This window comes from Pongo abelii, chromosome X, assembly GCF_028885655.2.
Source record: "Pongo abelii isolate AG06213 chromosome X, NHGRI_mPonAbe1-v2.0_pri, whole genome shotgun sequence".
NCBI lineage: Eukaryota > Metazoa > Chordata > Mammalia > Primates > Hominidae > Pongo > Pongo abelii.
Genome location: NC_072008.2, coordinates 161,353,461 through 161,376,749, shown reverse-complemented (window position 1 = coordinate 161,376,749; position 23,289 = coordinate 161,353,461). Strand labels below are relative to the sequence as shown.

The following is a 23,289-nucleotide window of genomic DNA, read 5'->3' as shown; positions in this document are numbered from 1 at the left end:
GCATGATGCCTCCAGCTTTGTCCTTCCTGCCCAGGATTGTCTTGGCTATGAGGGTTCTTTTTTGGTTCCATATGAAGTTTAAAGTAGTGTTTTCCAATTCTGCGAAGAAAGTCAGTGGTAGCTTGATGGAGATGGCATTGAATCTATAAATTACTTTGGGCAGTATGGCCATTTTCATGATATTGATTCTTCCTATCTGTGAGCATGGAATGTTTTTCCGTTTGTGTCCTCTCTTATTTCCTTGATCAGTGGTTTGTAGTTTTCCTTGAAGAGGTCCTTCACATCCCTTGTAAGTTGTATTTGTAGGTATTTTATTTTCTTAGTAGCAATTGTGAATGGGAGTTCACTCATGATTTGGCTCTCTGTCTGTTATTGGTGTATAGGAATGCTTGTGATTTTTACACATTGATTTTGTATCCTGAGACTTTGCTGAAGTTGCTTATCAGCTTAAGGAGGTTTTGGGCTGAGATGATGGGGTTTTCTAAATATACAATCATGTCATCTGCAAAGAGAGACAATTTGACTTCCTCTTTTCCTATTTGAATACCCTTTATTGCTTTCTCTTGCCTGATTGCCCTGACCAGAACTTCCAATACTATGTTGAATAGGAGTGGTGAGAGAGGGCATCCTTGTCTTGTGCCGGTTTTCAAAGGGAATGCTTCCAGTTTTTGCCCATTCAGTATGATATGGGCTGTGGGTTTGTCATAAATAGCTCTTATGATTTTGAGATATGTTCCATCGATATGTAGTTTATTGAGAGGTTTTAGCATGAAGGGGTGTTGAATTTTATCGAAGGCCTTTTCTGCATCTATTGAGATAATCATGTGGTTTTTGTCATTGGTTCTGTTTATGTGATGAATTATGTTTATTGATTTGCATATGTTGAACCAGCCTTGCATCCCAGGGATGAAGCCAACTTGATTGTGGTAGATAAGCTTTTTGATGTGCTGCTGGATTCGTTTTGCCAGTATTTTATTGAGGATTTTTGTATTGGTGTTCATCAGGGTTATTGGCCTGAAATTTTCTTTTTTTGTTGTGTCTCTGTCAGGTTTTGGTATCAGGATGATGCTGGCCTCATAAAATGAGTTAGGGAGGATTCCCTCTTTTTCTATTGTTTGGAATGGTTTCAGAAGGAATGGTACCAGCTCCTCTTTGTGCCTCTGGTAGAATTTGGCTGTGAATCCCTCTGGTCCTGTACTTTTTTTGGTTGGTAGGCTATTAATTACTGCCTCAATTTCAGAACTCGTTATAGGTCTATTCAGGGATTCAACTTCTTCCTGGCTTAGACTTGGGAGGGTGTATGTGTCCAGGAATTTATCTATTTCTTCTAGATTTTCTAGTTTATTTGCATAGACGTGTTTATAGTATTCTCTGATGGTAGTTTGTATTTCTGTGGGATCAGTGGTGATATCCCCAATATCATTTTTTATTGCATCTATTTGATTCTTCTCTCTTTTCTTCTTTATTAGTCTGGCTAGCAGTCTATCTATTTTGTTGATTTTTTCAAAAAAAACAGCTCCTGGATTCAATGATTTTTTGAACTTTTTTTGTGTCTCTATCTCCTTCAGTTCTGCTCTGATCTTAGTTATTTCATGTCTTCTGCTAGCTTTTGAATTTGTTTGCTGTTGCTTCTCTAATTCTTTAATTTTGATGTTAGGGTGTCAATTTTCAATCTTTCCTGCTTTCTCTTGTGGGCATTTAGTACTATAAATTTCCCTCTAAACACTGCTTTAAGTGTGTCCCAGAAATTCTGGTATGCTGTGTCTTCATTCTCATTGGTTTCAAAGAACATCTTTATATCTGCCTTCATTTCGTTATTTACACAGTAGTCATTCAGGAGCAGGTTGTTCAGTTTCCATGTATTTTTGCAGTTTTGAGTGTGTTTCTTAATCCTGAGTTCTAATTTGATTGCACTGTGGTCTGAGAGACTGTTTGTTATGATTTCCATTCTTTTGTATTTGCTGAGGATTGTTTTACTTCCAATTATGTAATCAATTTTAGAATAAGTGTAATGTGGTGCTGAGAAGAATGTATAATCTGTTGATTTGGGGTGGAGAGTTCTGTAGATCTCTATTAGGTCTGCTTGGTCCAGAGCTGAATTCAAGTCCTGAATATCCTCGTAAATTTTCTGTCTCATTGATCTAATATTGACAGTGGAGTGTTAAAGTATCCCACTATTATTGTGTGGGAGTCTAAGTCTCTTTGTGTATGTCTCTAAGAACTTGCTTTATGAATCTGGGTGCTCCTGTATTGGGTGCATATATATTTAGGATAGTTAGCTCTTCTTGCTGCATTTTTCTCTTTACCATTATGTGATGCTCTTCTTTGTCTCTTTTGGTCTTTGTTGGTTTAAAGTCTGTTTTATCAGAGATTAGGATTGCAACTCCTGCTTTTTTTTTTTTTTTTTTTTTTGCTTTCCATTTGCTTGGTAAATATTCCTCCATCCCTTTATTTTGAGCCTATATGTGTCTTTGCAAGTGAGATGAGTCTCCTGAATACAGCATACTGATGGGTCTTGACTCTTTATCCAATTTGCCAGTCTGTGTCTTTTAATTGGGGTATTTAGCCCATTTACATTTAAGGTTAATATTGTTATGTGTGAATTTCATCCTGTCATTATGATGCTAGCTGGTTGTTTTGCCCATTAGTTAATGCAGTTTCTTCATAGTGTCAATGTTCTTTACAATTCGGTATGTTTTTGCAGTGGCTAGTACCAGTTGTTCCTTTCCATGTTTAGTGCTTCTTTCAGGAGCTCTTGTAAGGCAGGTCTGGTGGTGACAAAATCCCTCAGCATTTGCTTGTCTGTAAAGAATTTCATTTCTCCTTCACTTATGAAGCTTTAAGAGGTTTAATTGACTCACAGTTCTGCATGGCTGTCCCATAAGTCCCATGTTCTTTCCTCAGGAAACCTACAGTCATAGCAGAAAGGGAAATAGGCACATCTTACATGGCAGCAGGCAAGAGAGAGTGTGTGAAGGAGGAACTGTCAAACACTTATAAAACCATCAGCTCTCGTAAGAACTCACTATCAGGAGAACAGCATGGGGGAAACCATCCCCATGATCCAATCACCTCCCACTAGGTCCCTCCCTTGACATGTGGGGATTATGGGGATTACAATTCAAGGTGAGATTTGAGTGGGAACATAGAGCCAAACCATATCAGTATCTAAAAGGAAAAACCTTCAGTTTTTCCACATTTGGTTATGATATCAGCTGTGAGCTTTTCCTATATGGTCTTTATTGTGTTAAGTTCCTTCTGTATCTATCTTGCTGAAAGTTTTTATTATGAAGGGATATCTAGTTTTGTCAAATTCTTTTTCTGTATTGATCGAAATAATCATGTGTTTTTTATCTTTCATTCTGATAATGTGGTATATCACATTGATTGATTTGCCCATGTTGAACCATCCTTGCATCCTAGGGATAAATTCCACTTGTTCATGATGAATGATCCTTTTAATGTGCTGTTGAATTTGGTTGGCTGGTGTTTTGTTGAGGATTTTTGTATCCGTGTTCATCAGGGATATTGGCCTGTAGTTTTCTTTCTTTTCTTTTCTCTTTTTTTTTTTTTTTTTTTTTTTGAGACAGAGTCTTGCTCTGTCGCCCAGGCTGGAGTGCAGTGGTGGTATGATCTTGGCTCACTACAACCTCTACCTCCTGGATTCAAGCAATTCTCCTGCCTCAGCCTCCTGAGTAGCTGGGACTACTGGAACATGCCATCACACCCAGCTAATTTTTGTATTTTTTTAGTAGAGATGAGTTTTCACCTTGTTGACCAGGCTGGTCTCGAATTCCTGACCTCAAGTGATTTGCCTGCTTCAGCCTCCCAAAGTGTTGGGATTACAGGCTTAAGCCACCACACCTGGCCTGGCCTGTAGTTTTCTTTTCTAGTGTTGTTTTTGCCTGGATATGGTATCAGGGTGATGCTGGCTAATAAATTGTGTTTTGAAGTGTTCTCTCATATTTTTTGGAAGAGTTTATGAAATACTGGTAGTAATACTTCGTTGAATGTTTGATAGAATTCATCCATGAAGCCATTGGTCCTGGGCTTTTCTTTGTTGGAAAGTTTTTGATTACTAGATTTAATATCCCTATTTGTTGTTAGTTGTTAAGGCTTTCTATTTCTTTGTTATTCAGTTTTGGTATGTTATATGTTTCTAGGAATTTATCCATTTCCTCTAGGTTAACCAATTTGTTGACACTTACAATAGTCCCTTATGGTTCTGTCTGTTTCTGTGACATCAGTTGTAATGTCTCCTCTTTCATTTATATTTTATTTATATGAGTCTTCTCTCTTTTTTTGTAGTCTAGATAAGGACTTGTCAATTTTGTTTATTTTTTCAAAAAAATCAGCTCTTAGTTTTGTCAATTATTTCCAATTGTTTTTTTATTCTCCGTTTTATTTATTTCTGCTCTAGCATTTATTATTTCCTTTGTTCTGCTACCTTTGGGCTTAGTTTTTTTTTTCTTCTTTTTGTAGTTCCTGGAGGTGATAAATTGGGTTGTTTATTTCATATGTTTCTTCTTTTTAAATATAGGCATTTATTGCTATAAATTTCCCTATTAGTATGCTTTTACTGCATCCTTTAAGTTTTGGCATATTATCAAGATTTCAGTTTCTTCTGTGACCCAATGGTCGTTCAAGAATGTGTTGTTTAGTTTCCACATATTTGTGAATTTTCATGTTTTCTTATTGTTATTGATTTGTAGTTTCAAAGGGAATGCTTCCAGTTTTTGCCCATTCGGTATGATATTGGCTGTGGGTTTGTCATAGATATGATTTGTAGTTTCAATCTACTGTGGTCAGAAAATATACTTGGTATGATATTAATCTTAAATTTATTATAACTTGTTTTGTGACCTGAAAGGTGATCTGTCCTGAAGAATGTTCTGTGTGTGCTTGATAATTCTACTGTTGGGTGGAAAGTTCTATATACACATTTTAGGTCCATTGGGTCTATTTTATTCTTCAGTTCTGTTTTGTCCTTATTGATTTTCTGTTGGGATGATCTATTCATTATAGAGAGTGGAGTATTGAAGTCAGCTATATTGTATTGTTATCTATTTCTTCTTCCATGTCTGTCAATGTTTGCTTTATATATTTAGGTGCTTTCATGTTGAGTACATATATATTTATAATTATTACATTTTCCTGTTCAAGTAACCCTTTTATTATATAATGACCTTCTATGTCTCATGTCACAGTTTTTTACTTAAAGACTATTTTATCTCATACAAGTATAGCCACCCTTGCTCTCTTTTGGTTACAGTTTGCATGGCATAACTTTCTCCACCCCTTCACTTTCAGCCTATGTATGTCCTTAAATCAAAAGTGAGTCTGTTATCAACAACATGTAGTTGGGTCCTGTTTATTTTTGTTTCTTACTTCCCATCTCTGAATTGTTGGCTTTTTAAAAAGCCCATTCAGTTACTCTATGTCTTTTGATTGGGGAGTTTAGTCAATTTACACTTAAAGTAATTATTGATAGGTTAGGACTTTCTGTTGCCATTCTGTTAATAGTTTTCTGTTTTGTAGTTTTCTTGTTCCTTTCTTCTTTTTCTTTCTTTGTGGTTTGATGATTTTTGCTTGGATGTGTTTTGATTCTTTTCTCTTTATCTTCTGTATATCTACTGTGTGTGTGTGTGTGTGGTTACCACAGGGATCAAATTGAACATTTTATAGTTATGGCAGTCTGTTTTAAGCTGACAACACCTTCAATCACATACAGAAACTCTATACTTTACTCATTCCCCCCGCCACAACTTTATGTAATCGACGTCATATTTTACTTCCTTCTATATTGTGTTTCCATTGAGAAATTTCTGTCACTATAGTTACTATTACTATTTTTGTCTTTTAATTTATAAATTAATATTAATAGTGATTTATAACAATCATTATAGTGTTACAATATTCTATGTTTCTCTTTATATTTACCTTTAGCAATGAAAGGATTCATATGGTTTTGTGTTATTGGTTTTATTTCTTTTTTTTTATTATTATTATTATTATTATACTTTAGGTTTTATGGTACATGTGCGCAACGTGCAGGTAAGTTACATATGTATACATGTGCCATGCTGGTGCGCTGCACCCATTAACTCGTCATCTAGCATTAGGTATATCTCCCAATGCTATCCCTCCCCCCTCCCTCCACCCCACAACAGTCCCCGAAGTGTGATGTTCCCCTTCCTGTGTCCATGTGTTCTCATTGTTCAATTCCCACCTATGAGTGAGAATATGCGGTGTTTGGTTTTTTGTTCTTGCGATAGTTTACTGAGAATGATGATTTCCAATTTCATCCATGTCCCTACAAAGGACATGAACTCATCATTTTTTATGGCTGCATAGTATTCCATGGTGTATATGTGCCACATTTTCTTAATCCAGTCTATCATTGTTGGACATTTGGGTTGGTTCCAAGTCTTTGCTATTGTGAATAATGCCGCAATAAACATACGTGTGCATGTGTCTTTATAGCAGCATGATTTATAGTCCTTTGGGTATATACCCAGTAATGGGATGGCTGGGTCAAATGGAATTTCTAGTTCTAGATCCCTGAGGAATTGCCACACTGACTTCCACAATGGTTGAACTAGTTTACAGTCCCACCAACAGTGTAAAAGTGTTCCTATTTCTCCACATCCTCTCCAGCACCTGTTGTTTCCTGACTTTTTAATGATTGCCATTCTAACTGGTGTGAGATGGTATCTCATTGTGGTTTTGATTTGCATTTCTCTGATGGCCAGTGATGGTGAGCATTTTTTCATGTGTTTTTTGGCTGCATAAATGTCTTCTTTTGAGAAGTGTCTGTTCATATCCTTTGCCCACTTTTTGATGGGGTTGTTTGTTTTTTTCTTGTGAATTTGTTGGAGTTCATTGTAGATTCTGGATATTAGCCCTTTGTCAGATGAGTAGGTTGCGAAAATTTTCTCCCATTTTGTAGGTTGCCTGTTCACTCTGATGGTAGTTTCCTTTGCTGTGCAGAAGCTCTTTAGTTTAATTAGATCCCATTTGTCAATTTTGGCTTTTGTTGCCATTGCTTTTGGTGTTTTAGACATGAAGTCCTTGCCCATGCCTATGTCCTGAATGGTAATGCCTAGGTTTTCTTCTAGGGTTTTTATGGTTTTAGGTCTAACATTTAAGTCTTTAATCCATCTTGAATTGATTTTTGTATAAGGTGTAAGGAAGGGATCCAGTTTCAGCTTTCTACATACGGCTAGCCAGTTTTCCCAGCACCATTTATTAAATAGGGAATCCTTTCCCCATTTCTTGTTTTTGTCAGGTTTGTCAAAGATCAGATAGTTGTAGATATGTGGCATTATTTCTGAGGGCTCTGTTCTGTTCCATTGATCTGTATCTCTGTTTTGGTACCAGTACCATGCTGTTTTGGTTACTGTAGCCACAAGGTTTTTTTAATTTCAACTTAAAGAACTATTAGCACTTCTTATAAGGCAGGTCTCGTGGTGACAAACTCCCTCAGTTTTTGTTTGAGAAAGGCTTTATCTTTGTCTTCATTCTTAAAGGACAGTTTTTCCAGATAAAGTATTGTTGATTGGATTTTTTTTCTCTCTAGTACTTTGAATATATCATCCCACTCTTTCCTGACATGCTGAGATATCCACTCATAGTCTTATGGAGCTCCCCTATAGGTGACAATTCACTGTCTTCTTACTACCCCAAAATTCTCTTTTGTCTTTGTTGATAATTTAATTATAATGCGTCTCACTGTAGACTTCTGTGGGTTTAATGTATTTGGTTATCTTTGGGCTTAATGAATCCAGATGGCACTTTCCCTCCCTAGATTTGGGGAGTTCTCACCTATTATTTCTTTAAATAAGTTTCCTTTCTCTCTCTCTTCTCCTTTTAAGATTTCTATAATGCATCTATCATTTTGCTTGATGATGTCCCATAAGTCCTATGTTCTTTCTTCACTCTTTCTCATTTTTCTTTTTATTCCACTAACTACATAATTTCAAATGACTTGTCTTCAAGTTTACAAATTCTTTCTTCTGAATGATTGAGTCTGCTATTAAAGATCGCTATTAAATTTTTTAGTTCAGTCATTCTTCAGCTATATTCAGCAATATTCTTTAGCTACAGGATTTTTATTTGGTTCTTTTTTATGGTTTTTATTTCTTTATTAAACTTCTAATGTTGTTCATGTATTGTTTTCCTCATTTTGTTTGTCGTCTTCCTGTATCCTCTTGTAGCTCATTGAGCTTCTTTAAATGATTATTTTGAATTCTTTGTCAAAAATTTCATGAATCTCCATTTCTTCAGGGTTGGTTACTGGAGCTTTATTAGTTCCCTTTGGTGATGTCATATTTGCCTGATTCTTCATGATCCACATAGCCTTGCATTGGTATCTGTGCATTTGAGTGAGCTGACACCTCTTCTGGTCTGAAGTTGAGTACTCAGACAATGGGCCCATTACCAGGGCTTTGGATAGGTATAGCTCTCTCTGGGTCCTTGAGTGGGCAGGACTGCCTGCAGACCATGATGCAGTGGGCCTGGAGCTGGGTCAAAGGGCTGCTTCAGGGTCCCCACTTGGGCCCACAGTCAGCGGGCCTGTTATGGGGGCACAGGTAAGTGTGGATTCAGGCAGGACTGTCTCCAGAACATGGTACAGCAAGACTGGAGTTGGCTCACAGGGTTACTTCTGAGTCCACAGTCAGGTCTAGTTGGTGGGCCTGGTTCCAGAGGTAGACTGGCATGACTCCCACCAGTTTCCTGAGTAGGCAAAACTTCCCCAAGACCATGGTAGTGTGGTACTGAAGCTGCTTCAGGTACAGCTGCTTCAGAGTCCACAGTTGGGATCCCTGTTACTGGGGTTGCCAATGGGAGTTGCTCCTCCCAGATTCCTGGGCAGATAGGGATAGTGGTAGGACCACATACAAACAGCTCTGGAGCTAAGTCCCCAGGGTGGTGGGCTGCTTCTGGGTCCACAACCAGAACTACAGTTGACAGGCCTGCCACTAAAATGTGGGCCTGCCTTATTAAACTATTCATCTTTGTTCTTGAGCTCTACCAGGGTTTCTCAACCTCCTACCTGAATCCCAAGGCTCCCACAAAGACACTCTTGTCCATAGATCATTGTCAAATTATTGTTCCTGTGGGGGAACAAGAGCTAGGGACCTCCTATCCCATCAACTCACTGATACCGTTGTCCTGATGCTGCATTTTGAATTGTCCTCAGGTGATGCTGCTACTCCTGGGCTGTGGATCATGCTGGAGTAGCAGAGCCCAAATGGCTTCCTCAACTTTTATAAGCCTTTTACAGGAACTCAAAGTAGAAAATAACTTCACTTGCCCCAGACCTAATAATTTCCCTTGTTCCCACTTCTTCTTGGTGCTTTCCTCCTTTGTGTCTACCATCGTAACGTCCATCTAACCATAGTTATCTTATGTAGATGTTGGATGCTGTTGAGAAATGCACAAAGCAAATTAGAAGGAAGATATGATTGACAGAAATTGCTTTTTACTCTGTATTCACTTTCCATGTATTTGTGCTAATCTCTCCATACAGGTCTTCTTTGGCAATGTGGATTCATCTGGGATAAAACACAATATTTTTAACCCTCCAATTATTGCTCGATACATCCGTTTGCACCCAACTCATTATAGCATTCGCAGCACTCTTCGCATGGAGTTGATGGGCTGTGATTTAAATAGTAAGTGCCAAGTCATCCCATATCCTTCTTCCCTCAACCATGGGTAGGGTGACTAACTGTTCTAGTTATCCTGAGACTGGGAGAGGGGTTCCCAGTATCAGGACACAAAATTGTCAGTGCTAAAACCAGCATAGTCCTGGGCAAACCCAGAAATACCATTCAACCCAGCAACCCCATCACTGGGTATATAATCAAAGGAATATAAATCATTCTGTCATAAAGACACATGCACGCATATGTTCATTTCAGCGCTATTCACAATAGCAAAGGCATGGAATCAACCTAAATGCCCATCAACAACAGATTGGATAAAGAAAATGTGGTACATACATACCATGGAATACTATGCAGCCATAAAAAAGAATGAGATCATGTCCTTTTCAGCAACATAGATGCAGCTAGAGGCCATTATCATAAATGAACTAATGCAGGAACAGAAAACCAAATATCATATGTTCTCATAAGTGGGAGCTAAACATTAAATGCACATGGACACAATGATGGACACTCAGGAGGGGAGAGGTTGGGAGGGGGGTGTGGGTTAGAAGGTTATGTATTGGGTACTGCACTCACTACCTGGGTGAGGGGATCATTCATACACCAAGCCTCAGTGACATGCAATTTACCCATGCAACAAACCTACCCATGTACCCCTAGAATCTAAAATAAAAGTAGAAGAAGAAAAGAAACAAAGAAAATTAAAGAGTCACACAAAGTGGGAAGAGCTGGCCAGAAAACAGATAACAATAACAGAATTGACCAGGCGAGGTGGCTCACACCTGTAATCCCAGCACTTTGGGAGGCCAAGGCGGGCAGATCACGAGGTCAGGAGATCAAGACCATCCTGGCTAACACGGTGAAACCCCAACTCTACTAAAAATACAAAAAATTAGCGGGGCATGGTGGCATGTGCCTGTAGTCCCAGCTACTCGGGAGGCTGAGGCAAGAGAATCGCTTGAACTCGGGAGGCAGAGGTTGCAGTGAGCTGAGATCATGCCACTACACTCCAGCCTGGGTGACAAAGTGAGACTCCATCTCAAAAAAACAAAAAGCAAAACAAAACAAAAAACCAATAACAGAATCTGTGCAAAAGTTAACACCTGAGAAATGATATTATGATGACAGTAGCCCTAGAATATCAGTGGAAGCTGCTCAGTATAACTGAGGCTGAAGCATGTCCTTGTGATAACCTTCTTTTTTCTTTTCTTTGAGGTTGCAGCATGCCATTGGGAATGGAGAGTAAAGCAATATCAGATGCACAGATTACTGCTTCATCCTACTTTACCAATATGTTTGCCACCTGGTCTCCTTCAAAAGCTCGACTTCACCTCCAAGGGAGGAGTAATGCCTGGAGACCTCAGGTAAGAGGCAACAGATTTACTGTTTAACTGACTCAGAGCAGTGGTTGGGGAAAAAATCGGGGAAGGCCTTGACTATTTCTTCTGAGGTATTTCTGTCAACTGTTAGTTCTAAAAAGTGTGTCAAGGAAGTTTGGTTATGGGCAGACAACCACACAGGCATTTGGGGGAAATGATCTCTAATTGAACCTCCTGGAAGAAGAATCTCTATGTCTAGTACTGGGCTAATATCTGTCAAAGAATTGTAGAAGCTAAAGTCCATTTTACAGATAAATATCAACAATTAGCTTTCTTTCCAGGTTTCTCATTACATCAATGAAAAGTAAACATTTACTACACATCTTAGTATCCCTAGGATGAGCCTAGGGATACAAAGGTGAACTGTGAAAAATTTTGGCCCTGAAGTTGCTTAGAGTTGAATAAGAGAGACTGACTAGCCAATAGAAAGTAGAGGCTGGGTGCAGTGGCTCATGCCTGTAATCCCAGCACTTTGGGAGGCTGAGGCGGGCCGATCACAAGGTCAGGAGTTCTAGACCACTCTTTTGCTGAGGCAGGATAATCGCATGAACCCGGGAGGCGGAGGTTGCAGTGAGCTGAGATCACGCTATTGCACTCCAGCCCAGGCGACAGTGCCTGACTCTGTCTGAAAGAGACAGAGACAGAGAGAGAGAGAGAAAGGAAAGAAGGAAGGAAGAGGAAGGAAGGAAGGAGCGAGGCCGGGCAGAGTGACTCACGCCTGTAATCCTAGCACTTTGGGAGGCCTAGGTGGAAGATCACCTGAAGTCAGGAGTTCAAGACCAGCCTGGCCAACCTGGTGAAAACTCATCTCTACTAAAAATATAAAATTATCCGGACATGGTGGTGGGCACCTGTAACCACAGCTACTCGGGAACCTGAGGCAGGAGAATCGGTTGAACTCGGGAGGCAGAGGTTCAGTGAGCTGAGATCGTGCCATTGCACTACAGCCTGGGTGACAGAGCAAGACTCTGTCTCAAAAAAGAAAGTAGAATGAGAAGTGCTGTGGTATGGTTAAGAGGGATTTGGGAATTTCTGGGAATAAATGGTGACCAAGAGGCTACTAGTCCAACTCTATTGCCCTCAGGTGAATAATCCAAAAGAGTGGCTGCAAGTGGACTTTCAGAAGACAATGAAAGTCACAGGAATAACTACTCAGGGAGTAAAATCTCTGCTTACCAGCATGTATGTGAAGGAATTCCTCATCTCCAGCAGTCAAGATGGCCATCACTGGACTCTCTTTTTTCAGAATGGCAAAGTAAAGGTATGCCGGTCCCCTTGGAAAGAAAGAAAGAAAAAAAATACCAACTCTCCTAGAGCTTAACATAACATAACAAGGTTGATATATGACCAAACTTTCAGGGCAAAATTTATTAAGTACCTATGGTAGCAAGACATTGTAAAAGGCATTCTGAGAGAACACAGTGACTTTAAGAAAAAGGTAAAATACTGAGAAAAGGGCAGAGTAGATCCAAGAATTAATTCTCCTCATCAGCACCTTGATTCCCAAGCCTTTTTGACCTTTAACTTTAGTGGTCCAGGAAGTCTTCATTCTTAATCTGGGTTTGCTGGATAATTCAACAAATTATGCTGATTAAAAGACATGACATAAAGTCTTATCACCCCATGAGTAATGGGGGAAGGAATAGTTCCTCTCTTTGGTATTTTTTATATTCTTTTTTCATCAAGAATTAACCATGATGTGGTCCTTACCAATCTCTCTAATACAGTCTCTTGCCACTTGGCTCTTTAAGCTCCATCCATACTAAGAAATTCTCAGGTCACTAAATACAGCCATTATATCTCATACCAGGCTTTTAAATAGATACTATTTCTTCTACCTGGAACATTTTTCTAGCTACCCTCTACTGCCACTTTCACCTGACTCATTCATTAAGTCTCAGATAAACATCATGTCCAAGAAGAATTCCCTTATCCATCAAGGCTGGATGAAAGACTTCACCAAACTGGCAGTTTGGTGAACTGAAGTCTAGACATTGGATATTCTGGAAGAAATTCCCATTTAAAAGAGGTTATATCTCTGATTAGTGCCACAACATGATGAACTTTCAAAATATGCTAAGTGAAGGCCGGGCGTGGTGGCTGATGCCTGTAATCCAGCACTTTGGGAGGCCGAGGTAGGCAGATCACGAGGTCAGGAGATCGAGACCATCCTGGCTAACACGGTGAAACCACATCTCTACTAAAAATACAAAAAATTAGCCAAATGTGGTGGCGGGTGCCTGTAGTCCCAGCTACTCGGGAGACTGAGACAGGAGAATGGCATGAACCCGGGAGTCAGAGCTTGCAGTGAGCCGAGATCGCGCCACTGCATTCCAGCCTGGGCAACAGAGTGAGACTCCATCTCAAAAAAAAAAAAAAAAAGAAAGAAAAAGAAAAGAAAAGAAAATATGCTAAGTGAATAGGCCAGACATAAAAGGATAGATATTATATGATTCTACTTATATGAGTGTGTTAGTCAGGGATATCCAAAGAAACAGAACCAATAGGAGATTCTGTCTGTCTGTCTGTTTCTCTCTCTCTCTCTCTCTCTCTCTCTCTCTCTGGATGAGCTAAACTGTTTTAGTTCAAGACTGAAAGCAGGAAAAAGCTGATGTTCCAGTCCAAAGGCAGTCAGGCAGCAAGAATACTTTCTTACTTGGGGAAGACTCAGTCTTTTTGTTCTATTCAGGCCTTCAACTAATTGGATGATTCCTCCCACATTAGGGACAGCAATCTGCTTTACTCAGTCTACTGACTTCAATGTTAATCTCATTCAAAAACACCTTCACAGAAATAACCAGAATAATGTTTGAGTAAATATCTGGGCACCTTATGACCAAGTAAAGTAGATACATAAAATTAACCATGACGAGTCCACCCCTTGTCAATGTAGCACCCACCATACACATCTCCTTTATCTCTAAGTAGAGACAAAAATGAGGTCATAATTCCACCTAACATGATATAACAAAACTTGGCTGGTATTGATTACTACCTTCTTCTACTACCCATTCTGTATTGACTTTGCCTTCAGCAAGCATCTCAGCTGATTGTGGTTCTTTACCTGATGAGGTGACCCAAACCTTTATTCCTGAAGAGCCTGGGCCACTAGTAGTCCTGCATGGATTGGGTTGCTGTAGTTTCCCATTGACCAGAATCATAGGGCCTGGTAATACTAAGAGACACCCTAAGGGATCTATTGTATTCCAGACACACTCTTCCATACCTCCATTGTGAAGTAGTAGTTCAGTTTCCTTCCAGGAAGGACAAAACACTGCCCTTCCATGATGAACATATTCCAATGTAATCAACCTGCTGCCGGATAGCTGGCTGATCATCCTGGGAAATATTGCCATACTGGGGACTCTGTGTTTGTCTCTACTGCTGGCAGATTGGACACTTAGCAGTGGCCATAGCCAGGTCAGCCTTGTTGAATAGAAGTCCATGTTGCTGAGCCCATGCATAGCCTCTATCCCTGCCACCATGGCAACTTTGTTCATGAGCCCATCAGGCAGTGACATAGGTGGCTGAGTAAAAAGGATGACTGGTATCCACAGAACAAGTCATCATATCTACTTTGTTTTTGAGATGGAGTCTTGCTCTGTTGCCCAGGGTGGAGTGCAGTGGCACAATCTCAGCTCACTGCAACCTCTGCCTCCCGGGTTCAAGCGTTTCTCGTGCCTCAGCCTCCCAAGTAGCTGGGACTACAGGCGCACATCACCACGCCTGGCTAATTTTTGTATTTTTAGTAGAGACAGGGTTTCGCCATGTTGGCCAGGCTGGTCTTGAACTCCTGACCTCAGGTGATCCTCCCGCCTTGGCTTCCCAAAGTGCTGGGATTACAGGCGTGAGCCACTGCACCCGGTCCATCATATTTATTTGATTATTGAAATCCTTATCTGCTGAGGTCACCCTTCGTTGAGCGCTCACATGGGACATAAATATATTCACATCCTTTGCCCATTCAGAGAGATCTGTCCACATATCTCTTCCCCAAATTTCTTTGTCACCTGTTTTCTAATCATGTTCCTTCCAAGTCCCTATCTGGACAAAGCACTGACTACAGCCCATTACTTGACTACACTGACTACAGCCCATAATTGCACACCTGGCCATTTCTCCTTCTAAGCAAAGTCCACAACCAGGTACACTGCCTAAACTTCTGCCCACTGTCATTCATGGGTATCTCAGATAGGGACTGTCCACTTTTGTGTAGTACCTGCATATCGTGCAGAACCATCTGTAAACCAGGCCCAAGACTCCTCTTCCTCTGTAAACTGATCATAGGGAACTCCCAATGAGGCCATAAGTGCAGGCTGGGAGAGAGAAGGCAGGGTAGCAGAAACAGGCATCATGGACATTTGGGCTACTTCTTCATGTAATTTACATGTGTTTTCAGGACCTGCTCAGACCTGATCATGTATATACCACTTCCATTTGATGATGGAGTGCCATTGTTCATACCCAACTTTATGGCTTGGTGGGTCAGATAACACCTAGTTCATGATGGGCAGTTCAGGTCACATGGCAACTTGGTGGTCTGTGGCTAAGCATTCAGTACCTACTAAGGCCCAGTAGTAGGCCAAGAGCTATCTCACAAAAGGAGAATAGTTATTCACAGAGGATTACAGGAGGATTTCTCACTGTAATAGCCCCTGCTCCATAGGTCAGGGAACCAATATGAAGATCCTGCTAGCTGCTCAATATATCTCTTCCAATTACACATTCCAGGACTGGGGAAATAACCACAAGATAGTCTCACAGATCCTCTGCATCCACTTTGAGATGGACTTGAGCTAAAATTCCATTGATCATTTGACCCTCCATAAGCCCATACTCTGACTGGTGGACCACAGTGACATTTTGGGTCTCCTGAAATTAGTGCCAGTTCAGAGCCATTGTCCAGTAGTCCCTGAAAGGTCTGATTAATTATTTTTCTTCTATGCACATTTATTCTGATAGAAAGGCCATATGTCCCTTTGGGGAAGGCTGAGAGAAAGAGTGGCAGTATTCTTGGCAGTGTACCAGAGTCCTTCCTCAAGGAGACTGAGCCTCCCCTTCATTCAAGAAGTGCTGGGTCTGTAAACTTGCTCAAGTCTGGGAATTGATTGAGAGGCCATGACTCTGTTTTTATTATTCAGGTTAGACTTTTGTTCACTTGACCTAGAACTTTTCCGCTTATGCAGTTCAAGAATTTGGTAGGCATTCTATCTATATCACATCTAGGAACACTATAATCTACTAGCCAACACCATAGGTCTGTGCAAGTCATACTATTCTAATTGCTGCTTTGACTCTGCTCTCCCTTATGGTAACCACACTTACCTTGCCTTTGGCAGTTGAGTGCTGCCCATTGGCCCCTTCCACCCCAGGATCCAATTATTCCCATTGTATTTAGGTTTTCTAATTCAGTGACTGCAGGTCCTGCTGTAAGGTGTCACCTACAGAGAAAAGTGATCAGGGAGCCCTTCAAGGATGCTGAGGTTCCCCTCACAAATTTATTTCTCAAAGTAATAGTGAGATCTGTGTCTTCTGAACTCTCCCAGTGTTGGTGAGTAGGTCTTAAATGACAAATTCACTCTAGCATTTCAATCTCCTTTCTTCTACATTAAACCAGGGCAAGTCTGAAATTTCTAGTTTGCTCACTGTGGGCCATCTTTTGGTCTGTGTTTCAGCCAACCAATTAAACCGTTAGAGGCCTTCCTAATTCCCTGAGATGCAACATTAAGTCCACTCTGCTTAGTGGGCCCATGTCAATAAATTTGGCCTAATCCAACTTTATGTGCCTTCCACCATTATCTCACATCCTTTGTACCCATTCCTATACATATTCTCTGGATTCCTGCTTGTGTAAATTAGAAAACTCAAGTCATGATTTTGGAGTGTAGTGCACCTTGTCATGGGTCACCTTCATACCTCACCTCGCCTGCTGGGACTTGAGTGTAGTTATAGATCTAATAACAAACAGGGGTAGTAGGGTGGGTCCTGAAGGGAATCAGCATTATCTTGCATGGCAGTTGCCTCAGGGGAGGCCATTACAGTTTCCTCAGGCAGTGCAGGGTTAATCCACTTAGACTGGAGTGGAGATACTGCCACCACAGGGATGGAGAGAAAACTTTCACTGGCAAAGAAGACTCATCAATATTTAGGAGCTCAATGTCCCCAGCTTAATCAGGGTCTTCCACACATACCTAATCCAACTTATAGTGCCCCATTCTTTCCCAATCAATGCCCTTGCTTTAACAGTAGACACCCTGCAAAGCTGGGAGTTTGGCTTGCTTTGTAATTCAGTTAGTCACAGGATGAGATTTGGCATTTGATTTTCAGCAATCTCAGCTCTGTGGCTACAGTAGATAAGGGTCTCCTTCAGGGCATACATAGAATCTGTCAAGTCATTTATGCAGCTCTTGAGCTGGGAATTCAAATTCCTGAGTTCCTCCTTTTCTTTCATCACTTTTTCCGGCAACATTAGGAGCAACCGACTAATTTCATCATATTCATTAGTTTGACAAATATGTTCATAAGTGTCAATATACATAGTCACCAAGACCCTTGCTTCTTAAAAGTAGTTGATTAGGAGTATCCAATGGAGATATTTTGCATATACATATTTTTTGAGATGGAGTCTCGCTCTGTCACCCAGGCCGGAGTGCAGTGGCATGATCTCAGCTCACTGCAACCTCCATCTCCCAGGTTCAAGCAATTATCATGCCTCAGCCTCCCGAGTAGCTGGGATTACAGGCACCTGCCTAATTTTTGTGTTTTTAGTAGAGACAGGGTTTCGTCATGTTGGCCAGGCTGGTCTCGAACTTCTGACCTCAGGTGATCCATCCGCCTCGGCCTCCCAAAGTGCTGGGATTACAGGCGTGAGCCACCGCACCCAGCCTGGCCTACATATTTCTATTGCCAGATCATGCCATGGACAATTTTTACTACTGAAAATAGTCATTAGTGTCTTTAAATTTCATCAGGTTACAGAATCAATTCCAGAAATCCAATAACAAATTTATAAAATTTATCCTTAAAATTCTGTTCCTTTAGAATCACTCTTGGTGTGAAAATCTGTATTAGTCATGGTTCCCAAAGAAACAAAACCAGAACCAAGAGGAGATACACACACACACACACACACACATACTTATAAGGAATTAGCTCATGTGATTATGGAGTCTGCCAAGTCTCAAGATCTGCAGGATGAGTTGGCAGCCTAGAAACCCCGGAGAGCTGATTTGTAGTTCCATTTCAAAGACCGGCAGGCTACAGACCCAGAAAGAGTTAAAATGTTTTAGTTTGAGCCCAAAGGCAGGAAAAAAAAACTGAAGTCCCAGTTTAAAGGTAGTCAAATAGAAGGAACTATCTCTTGCTAAGAGGACAGTAAGCCTTTTTGTTATATTTAGGCCTTCAACTGATTGGATAAGTTCTACCCACACTGGGGAGAACAATCTGCTTTACTTAGTCTACCAATTCAAATGTTAATCTCACCAAAAAACACTCTCACAGACACACATAAAATAAAGTTTAATCAAATATATGGGCACCCCATGGCCCAGTCAAGTTGACACATAAAATTAACCACCATAATGAGGTATCTAGAGCAGGCAAATTCATAAAGACAGAAAGTAGAAAAGAGGTTACCAGGGTCTTGGAATGGGGAAGAAATGGAGAGTTATTTTTAATGAGTACAGAGTTTCTGTTTGGGGTGATGAAAAAGTTCTGGAAATGGATAGTGGTAATGGGTGTACAATATTGTGAATATACTTAATACCACTAAATTGTACACTTAAAACGATTAAAATGGTAAATTTTATGTATATTGTACAACAACAAAAAAGGCTATATCACTGACAATACATTGTTGTATTTAGCAAAGAAAGGGGACTCTCCAGCCTCCCCGTCAACAAAAACCCCCACAAACTTCTATTTTAAAATAATGAGCTGAAATCATAGCAGAGAGAGGTGAATAATGAGCAAATATAAAAAGGAAGACCTTTCCTCAGACAGAATGCCCATATTAATGTTGTTACTGGAAGACTAAGCCTTGAGCAAAATGCAAGGAGAACTCAGTGTGAGAATTCTGCATTGTCATGAATCCCAGAAGGAAGCTAGAGAAGTTGCAGATAAATATTATCCTCTGGCATCTGGAAGAACCATTCTCAACCTACTCTAGAAACAAAGCACCTCCAGTTTAGGCCTCCAGGATTCCTACATATTAAAATTATAAGATCACAGACATAGATCAGCAAACATGCAAGACAACAAGACAACTTGAGTACAAGTGAACAGAAACAATCAATGCAGATTTAAAACTTGAAGAACACCAGATATTGACATTATCGGATACATAATATGAAATAATTATGTATAAAATCTTTAAAGTAATAACATATGGAAACAGGAAAATAAAAGACAAATTATCCAAAATTATTAGGCAGTTGAAAAAAACCATTGCAGGTTACAAAGTCAACATGCAAAAATCAGTTGTATTTTTATACACTAACAATTACAAATATGAAAAGGAAAACAGAAAAGTCTATTTACAATAGCATCAAAGATAATACAATATTTAGGAATAAATTTAACCAAGGAGGTGCAAGTCTTGTCCACTAAAAACAAAAAAACCCAGTTGAAAGAAATTTAAGAACTATCTGGTCTGAAGACAGCAAATATGGAAAATTAGCAACTAGAAAAAAATTAAAAATTAAAAGAGAAATTAAATAACTAAATAAATGAAAAGGCATCCTGGATTTATGGATTTGAAGACATAATATTGTTAAGATAAGAATATTACCACAAACCATTTGCAGATTCAAAGCAAGCATTCTGGGTTGGTTTGTTTGTTTGTTTTTTGTTTTGAGATGGAGTCTCACTCTGTCACTCAGGCTGCAGTGTGGTGGTAAAATCTCCTCTCACCATAACCTCTGCTTCCTGGGCTCAAGCGATTCTCCGGCCTCAAAGCATTCTCTATCAGAATCCCAAAGACTTTTTTTTTTTTGAGGAATAGAAAAATCTATCCTAAAATTCAGATGGAATTTCAAGGGACCCTGAATAGCCAAAACAATCTTGAAAAAGAATAACATTGGAGGAGTCATACTTCCCAATTTCAGAACTTACTACAAAGCTACAAGAATCAAAACAGGGCAGTACTTACATAAATATAGACACATAGATCAATGGAATAAAATTGAGAGTCCAGAAATAAGCCTATACATCTATGGTCAATTGATTTTCAATAAAAGTGCCAAGACCATTTTGTGGGCAAAGAATAGTCTCTTCAACAAATGGTGCTGGGACAATTGGATATCCACATGCAAAAGAATGAAGTTGGATCCTTACCATATACAAAATTTAACTCAAGGCTGGATGTGGCGGCTGACATCTGTAATCCTAGCACTTTGGGAGGCTGAGGCCGATGGATCACTTGAGCTCAGGAGTTTGAGACCAGCCTGGGCAACACAGTGAGACTCTGTATCTACAAAACAAGAGAAAAAAATTAGCTGGTATGATGGTACACACCTGTAGTCCCAGCTACTAGGGAGGCTGGGATAGGAGGATTGCTTGAGCCCAGGAGGTGGAGGCTGCAGTGAGCCATGATCGCACCACTGCACTCCAGCCTGGGTGTCAGAGCAAGACCCTGTCTGTAAAAAATCATTTAACTAAAAATGTGTCAAAAAACTAAATATAAAAGCTAAAACTATAAAACTGTAAGAAAAAACAAAGAGGTAAATTGTTATGATACTGGATTTGGCAATGGTTTCTTAGATGTGACACCACAATCACAAGCAACAACTATATAAAAATATATATAGTAGACATCTTTAAAGTTAAAAGCTTTTGTACATCAAAGAACACTATCAAGAAAGTAAAAAGATGATCTACAGTATAGGAGAAAAAAATTGCAAATCATATATCTGAGAAAGGGCCTAGTATCCCAGAATATAAAAAGAACTCTTACAACTCAACAACAGAAAGACAACCAAATTTTAAAATGGGTAAAGGACTTCAATGGGAACTTCTCCAAAGAAGACATACAAGCATCCAACAAACTCATGAAAAGATAGACAACATCATTTGTTATTAGGGAAATGCAAATCAAAACCACAATGAGATAGCATTTCAAACCTGCTAGGATGGCTAAATTTAAAAAACAAAAACAAAATGTCAAGCGGGAAAATAACAAGTGTTAGCAAGAATGTAAAGAAATTGGAACCTTCCTTGATGATGAGAATGTGAAATAGGGCAGCCACTGTGGAAAATATTTTGGCAGTTCCTCAATAAGGAAAACACAGAATTAACATAGACCCAGCAATTCTACTCCTGGATGTGGACCCAAAAGAATTAAAAACAGGCACTATAACAAAAACTAATATACAAATGCATATAGAAGTACTATTCATAATAGCAAACAGGTGAAAACAACTCAAATGTTCATCAAGTGATGAACAGATAAACAAAATGTGGTCTATCCATATATGGACTATTATTTATTCATAAAAAATCAAAGTACTGATCCATGCTACAACATGGATGCTCCTTGAAAGCATTATGCTAAGTGAAAGCAGCCAGGCACAAAAGGCCACATTCCACTTATATGAAATACCCAGAATAGCAAATCCATAGAGACAGAAAACAGATTAGTGGTAGCCAGAAGCTGGCAGAAGGAGTGAATATGGAGTGGCTTCTTAATAAGTATTGAATCTCCTTTTGGGGTTATAGAAATGTTCTGGAACTAGATAGTGGTGATGGCTATATAACATTGTGAGTGTACTAAATGGCACTGAACTTCACACTTTAAAATTGGTAAAATGGTAAATTTTATGTTTGTGCATTTTGCAATAGATAAGTCAGAAGACATGTACATTACCATAATGAGTAACAAACTGACAGCTGATTTCTAAATAATAGCAAATATCAGAAAATAATGAATGATGTCTTCACAATGCTAAAATAAACAATGTGAACCCCTCTCTCAAAAAGAAAACCTAATGAAAATATCTTTTATGCGTTAAAGCAAAAGAGGAAATTAGGACACAGACAGGCACAGAGGGACGACCGCATGAAGATATAGAAAGAGGACAGCCATCTACAAGCCAACGAGAGAGGCCTTACAAGAAACCAACCCTTAGCCAGGTGTGGTAGCGTGCACTTGTAGTTCTAGTTACAAGGGTGCAGTGAGCTAGGGTTGTGCCACTGCACTCCAGCCTGGGGAACAGAACAAGACCCTGCCTCTAAAAAAAAAAAAATAAAGAGAAGGAGAAGAAGAAGAAAAGGAAAAGAATTAAAAAAAAGAACCAAGCCTGCTGGCCAGGCGCGGTAACTCATGCCTGTACTCCCAGCACTTTGGAAGGCTGAGGCAGGAAGATCATCTGAGGTCAGGAGTTCAAGACCAGCCTGCCCAACATGGTGAAACCCCCTCTACTAAAAATACAAAAATTAGCTGGACATGCTGGCATGCGCTTGTAATCCCAGCTACTCGGGAGGCTGAGGCACAAGAATTGCTTGAGCCCGGGAGGCAGAAGTTGCAGTGAGCCCAGATCGTGCCATCACATTCCAGCCTGGACTACAGAGGGAGACTCCATCTCAAAAAACAAACAGACAAACACACACACACACACACACACACACACACACACACACACACACACACAAAAGCCTGCCTACCCCTTGATCTTGGACTCGTAGCCTCCAGAACTGTGAGAAAATAAATTTCTATTGTTTAAGCCAGGTGTGTGTGTGAGAATTTAGAATATATGACAACAGCAAAAAAGTCAGTATATGGATAAATAGAATAAAGGATTCTAAAATCCATGTATTATCTAGGAGGTAAAGATGTTGATTAATATTAAACCTTCATAATTTGATTAATGTTGTAGTTTATAGGATAGCCAGTAAGTAATAGAAATACACACAATGTAAGACTTCCAAAATGGTAGAAGAAAAAATATGAAAGGATAAAATATACTCAACAAACCTAAATGAAAGCAAGCAAAGAGAGATAAAGAAACATAAAACAGGTAGGAAAAACAGCAAGATAAGGTGGTATATTTAAATTGAAATATAACAGTAATCATATGTAATATGAATGGACCAAATATTTCAGTTAAAAGACAAAGATTGTCAGATTGATAAAAAAGCAAAAGTAGCTGGGCGTGATGGCTCACACCTGTAGTCCCAGCTACTTAGGATGCTGATGTGGGAGGATCACTTGAGCCCAGGAGGTTCAGCCTGGGCAAGATAGT

At 39.7% G+C, this 23,289-nt stretch overlaps 1 protein-coding gene across 3 annotated transcripts in view; it reads left to right on the top strand.

Annotated features, from left to right (window-relative positions):
* F8 (coagulation factor VIII) overlaps positions 1-23,289 on the top strand; it is a 219,492-nt gene that overhangs the window by 176,632 nt on the left and 19,571 nt on the right. For all 3 annotated transcript variants that reach the window (XM_024240562.3, XM_054545278.2, XM_024240561.3), the window contains 3 exons: positions 9,533-9,677; positions 10,890-11,038; positions 12,138-12,314. In XM_024240562.3, the coding sequence (XP_024096330.1) occupies positions 9,533-9,677; positions 10,890-11,038; positions 12,138-12,314 (471 nt within the window). The remainder of the gene's footprint in view (positions 1-9,532; positions 9,678-10,889; positions 11,039-12,137; positions 12,315-23,289) is intronic.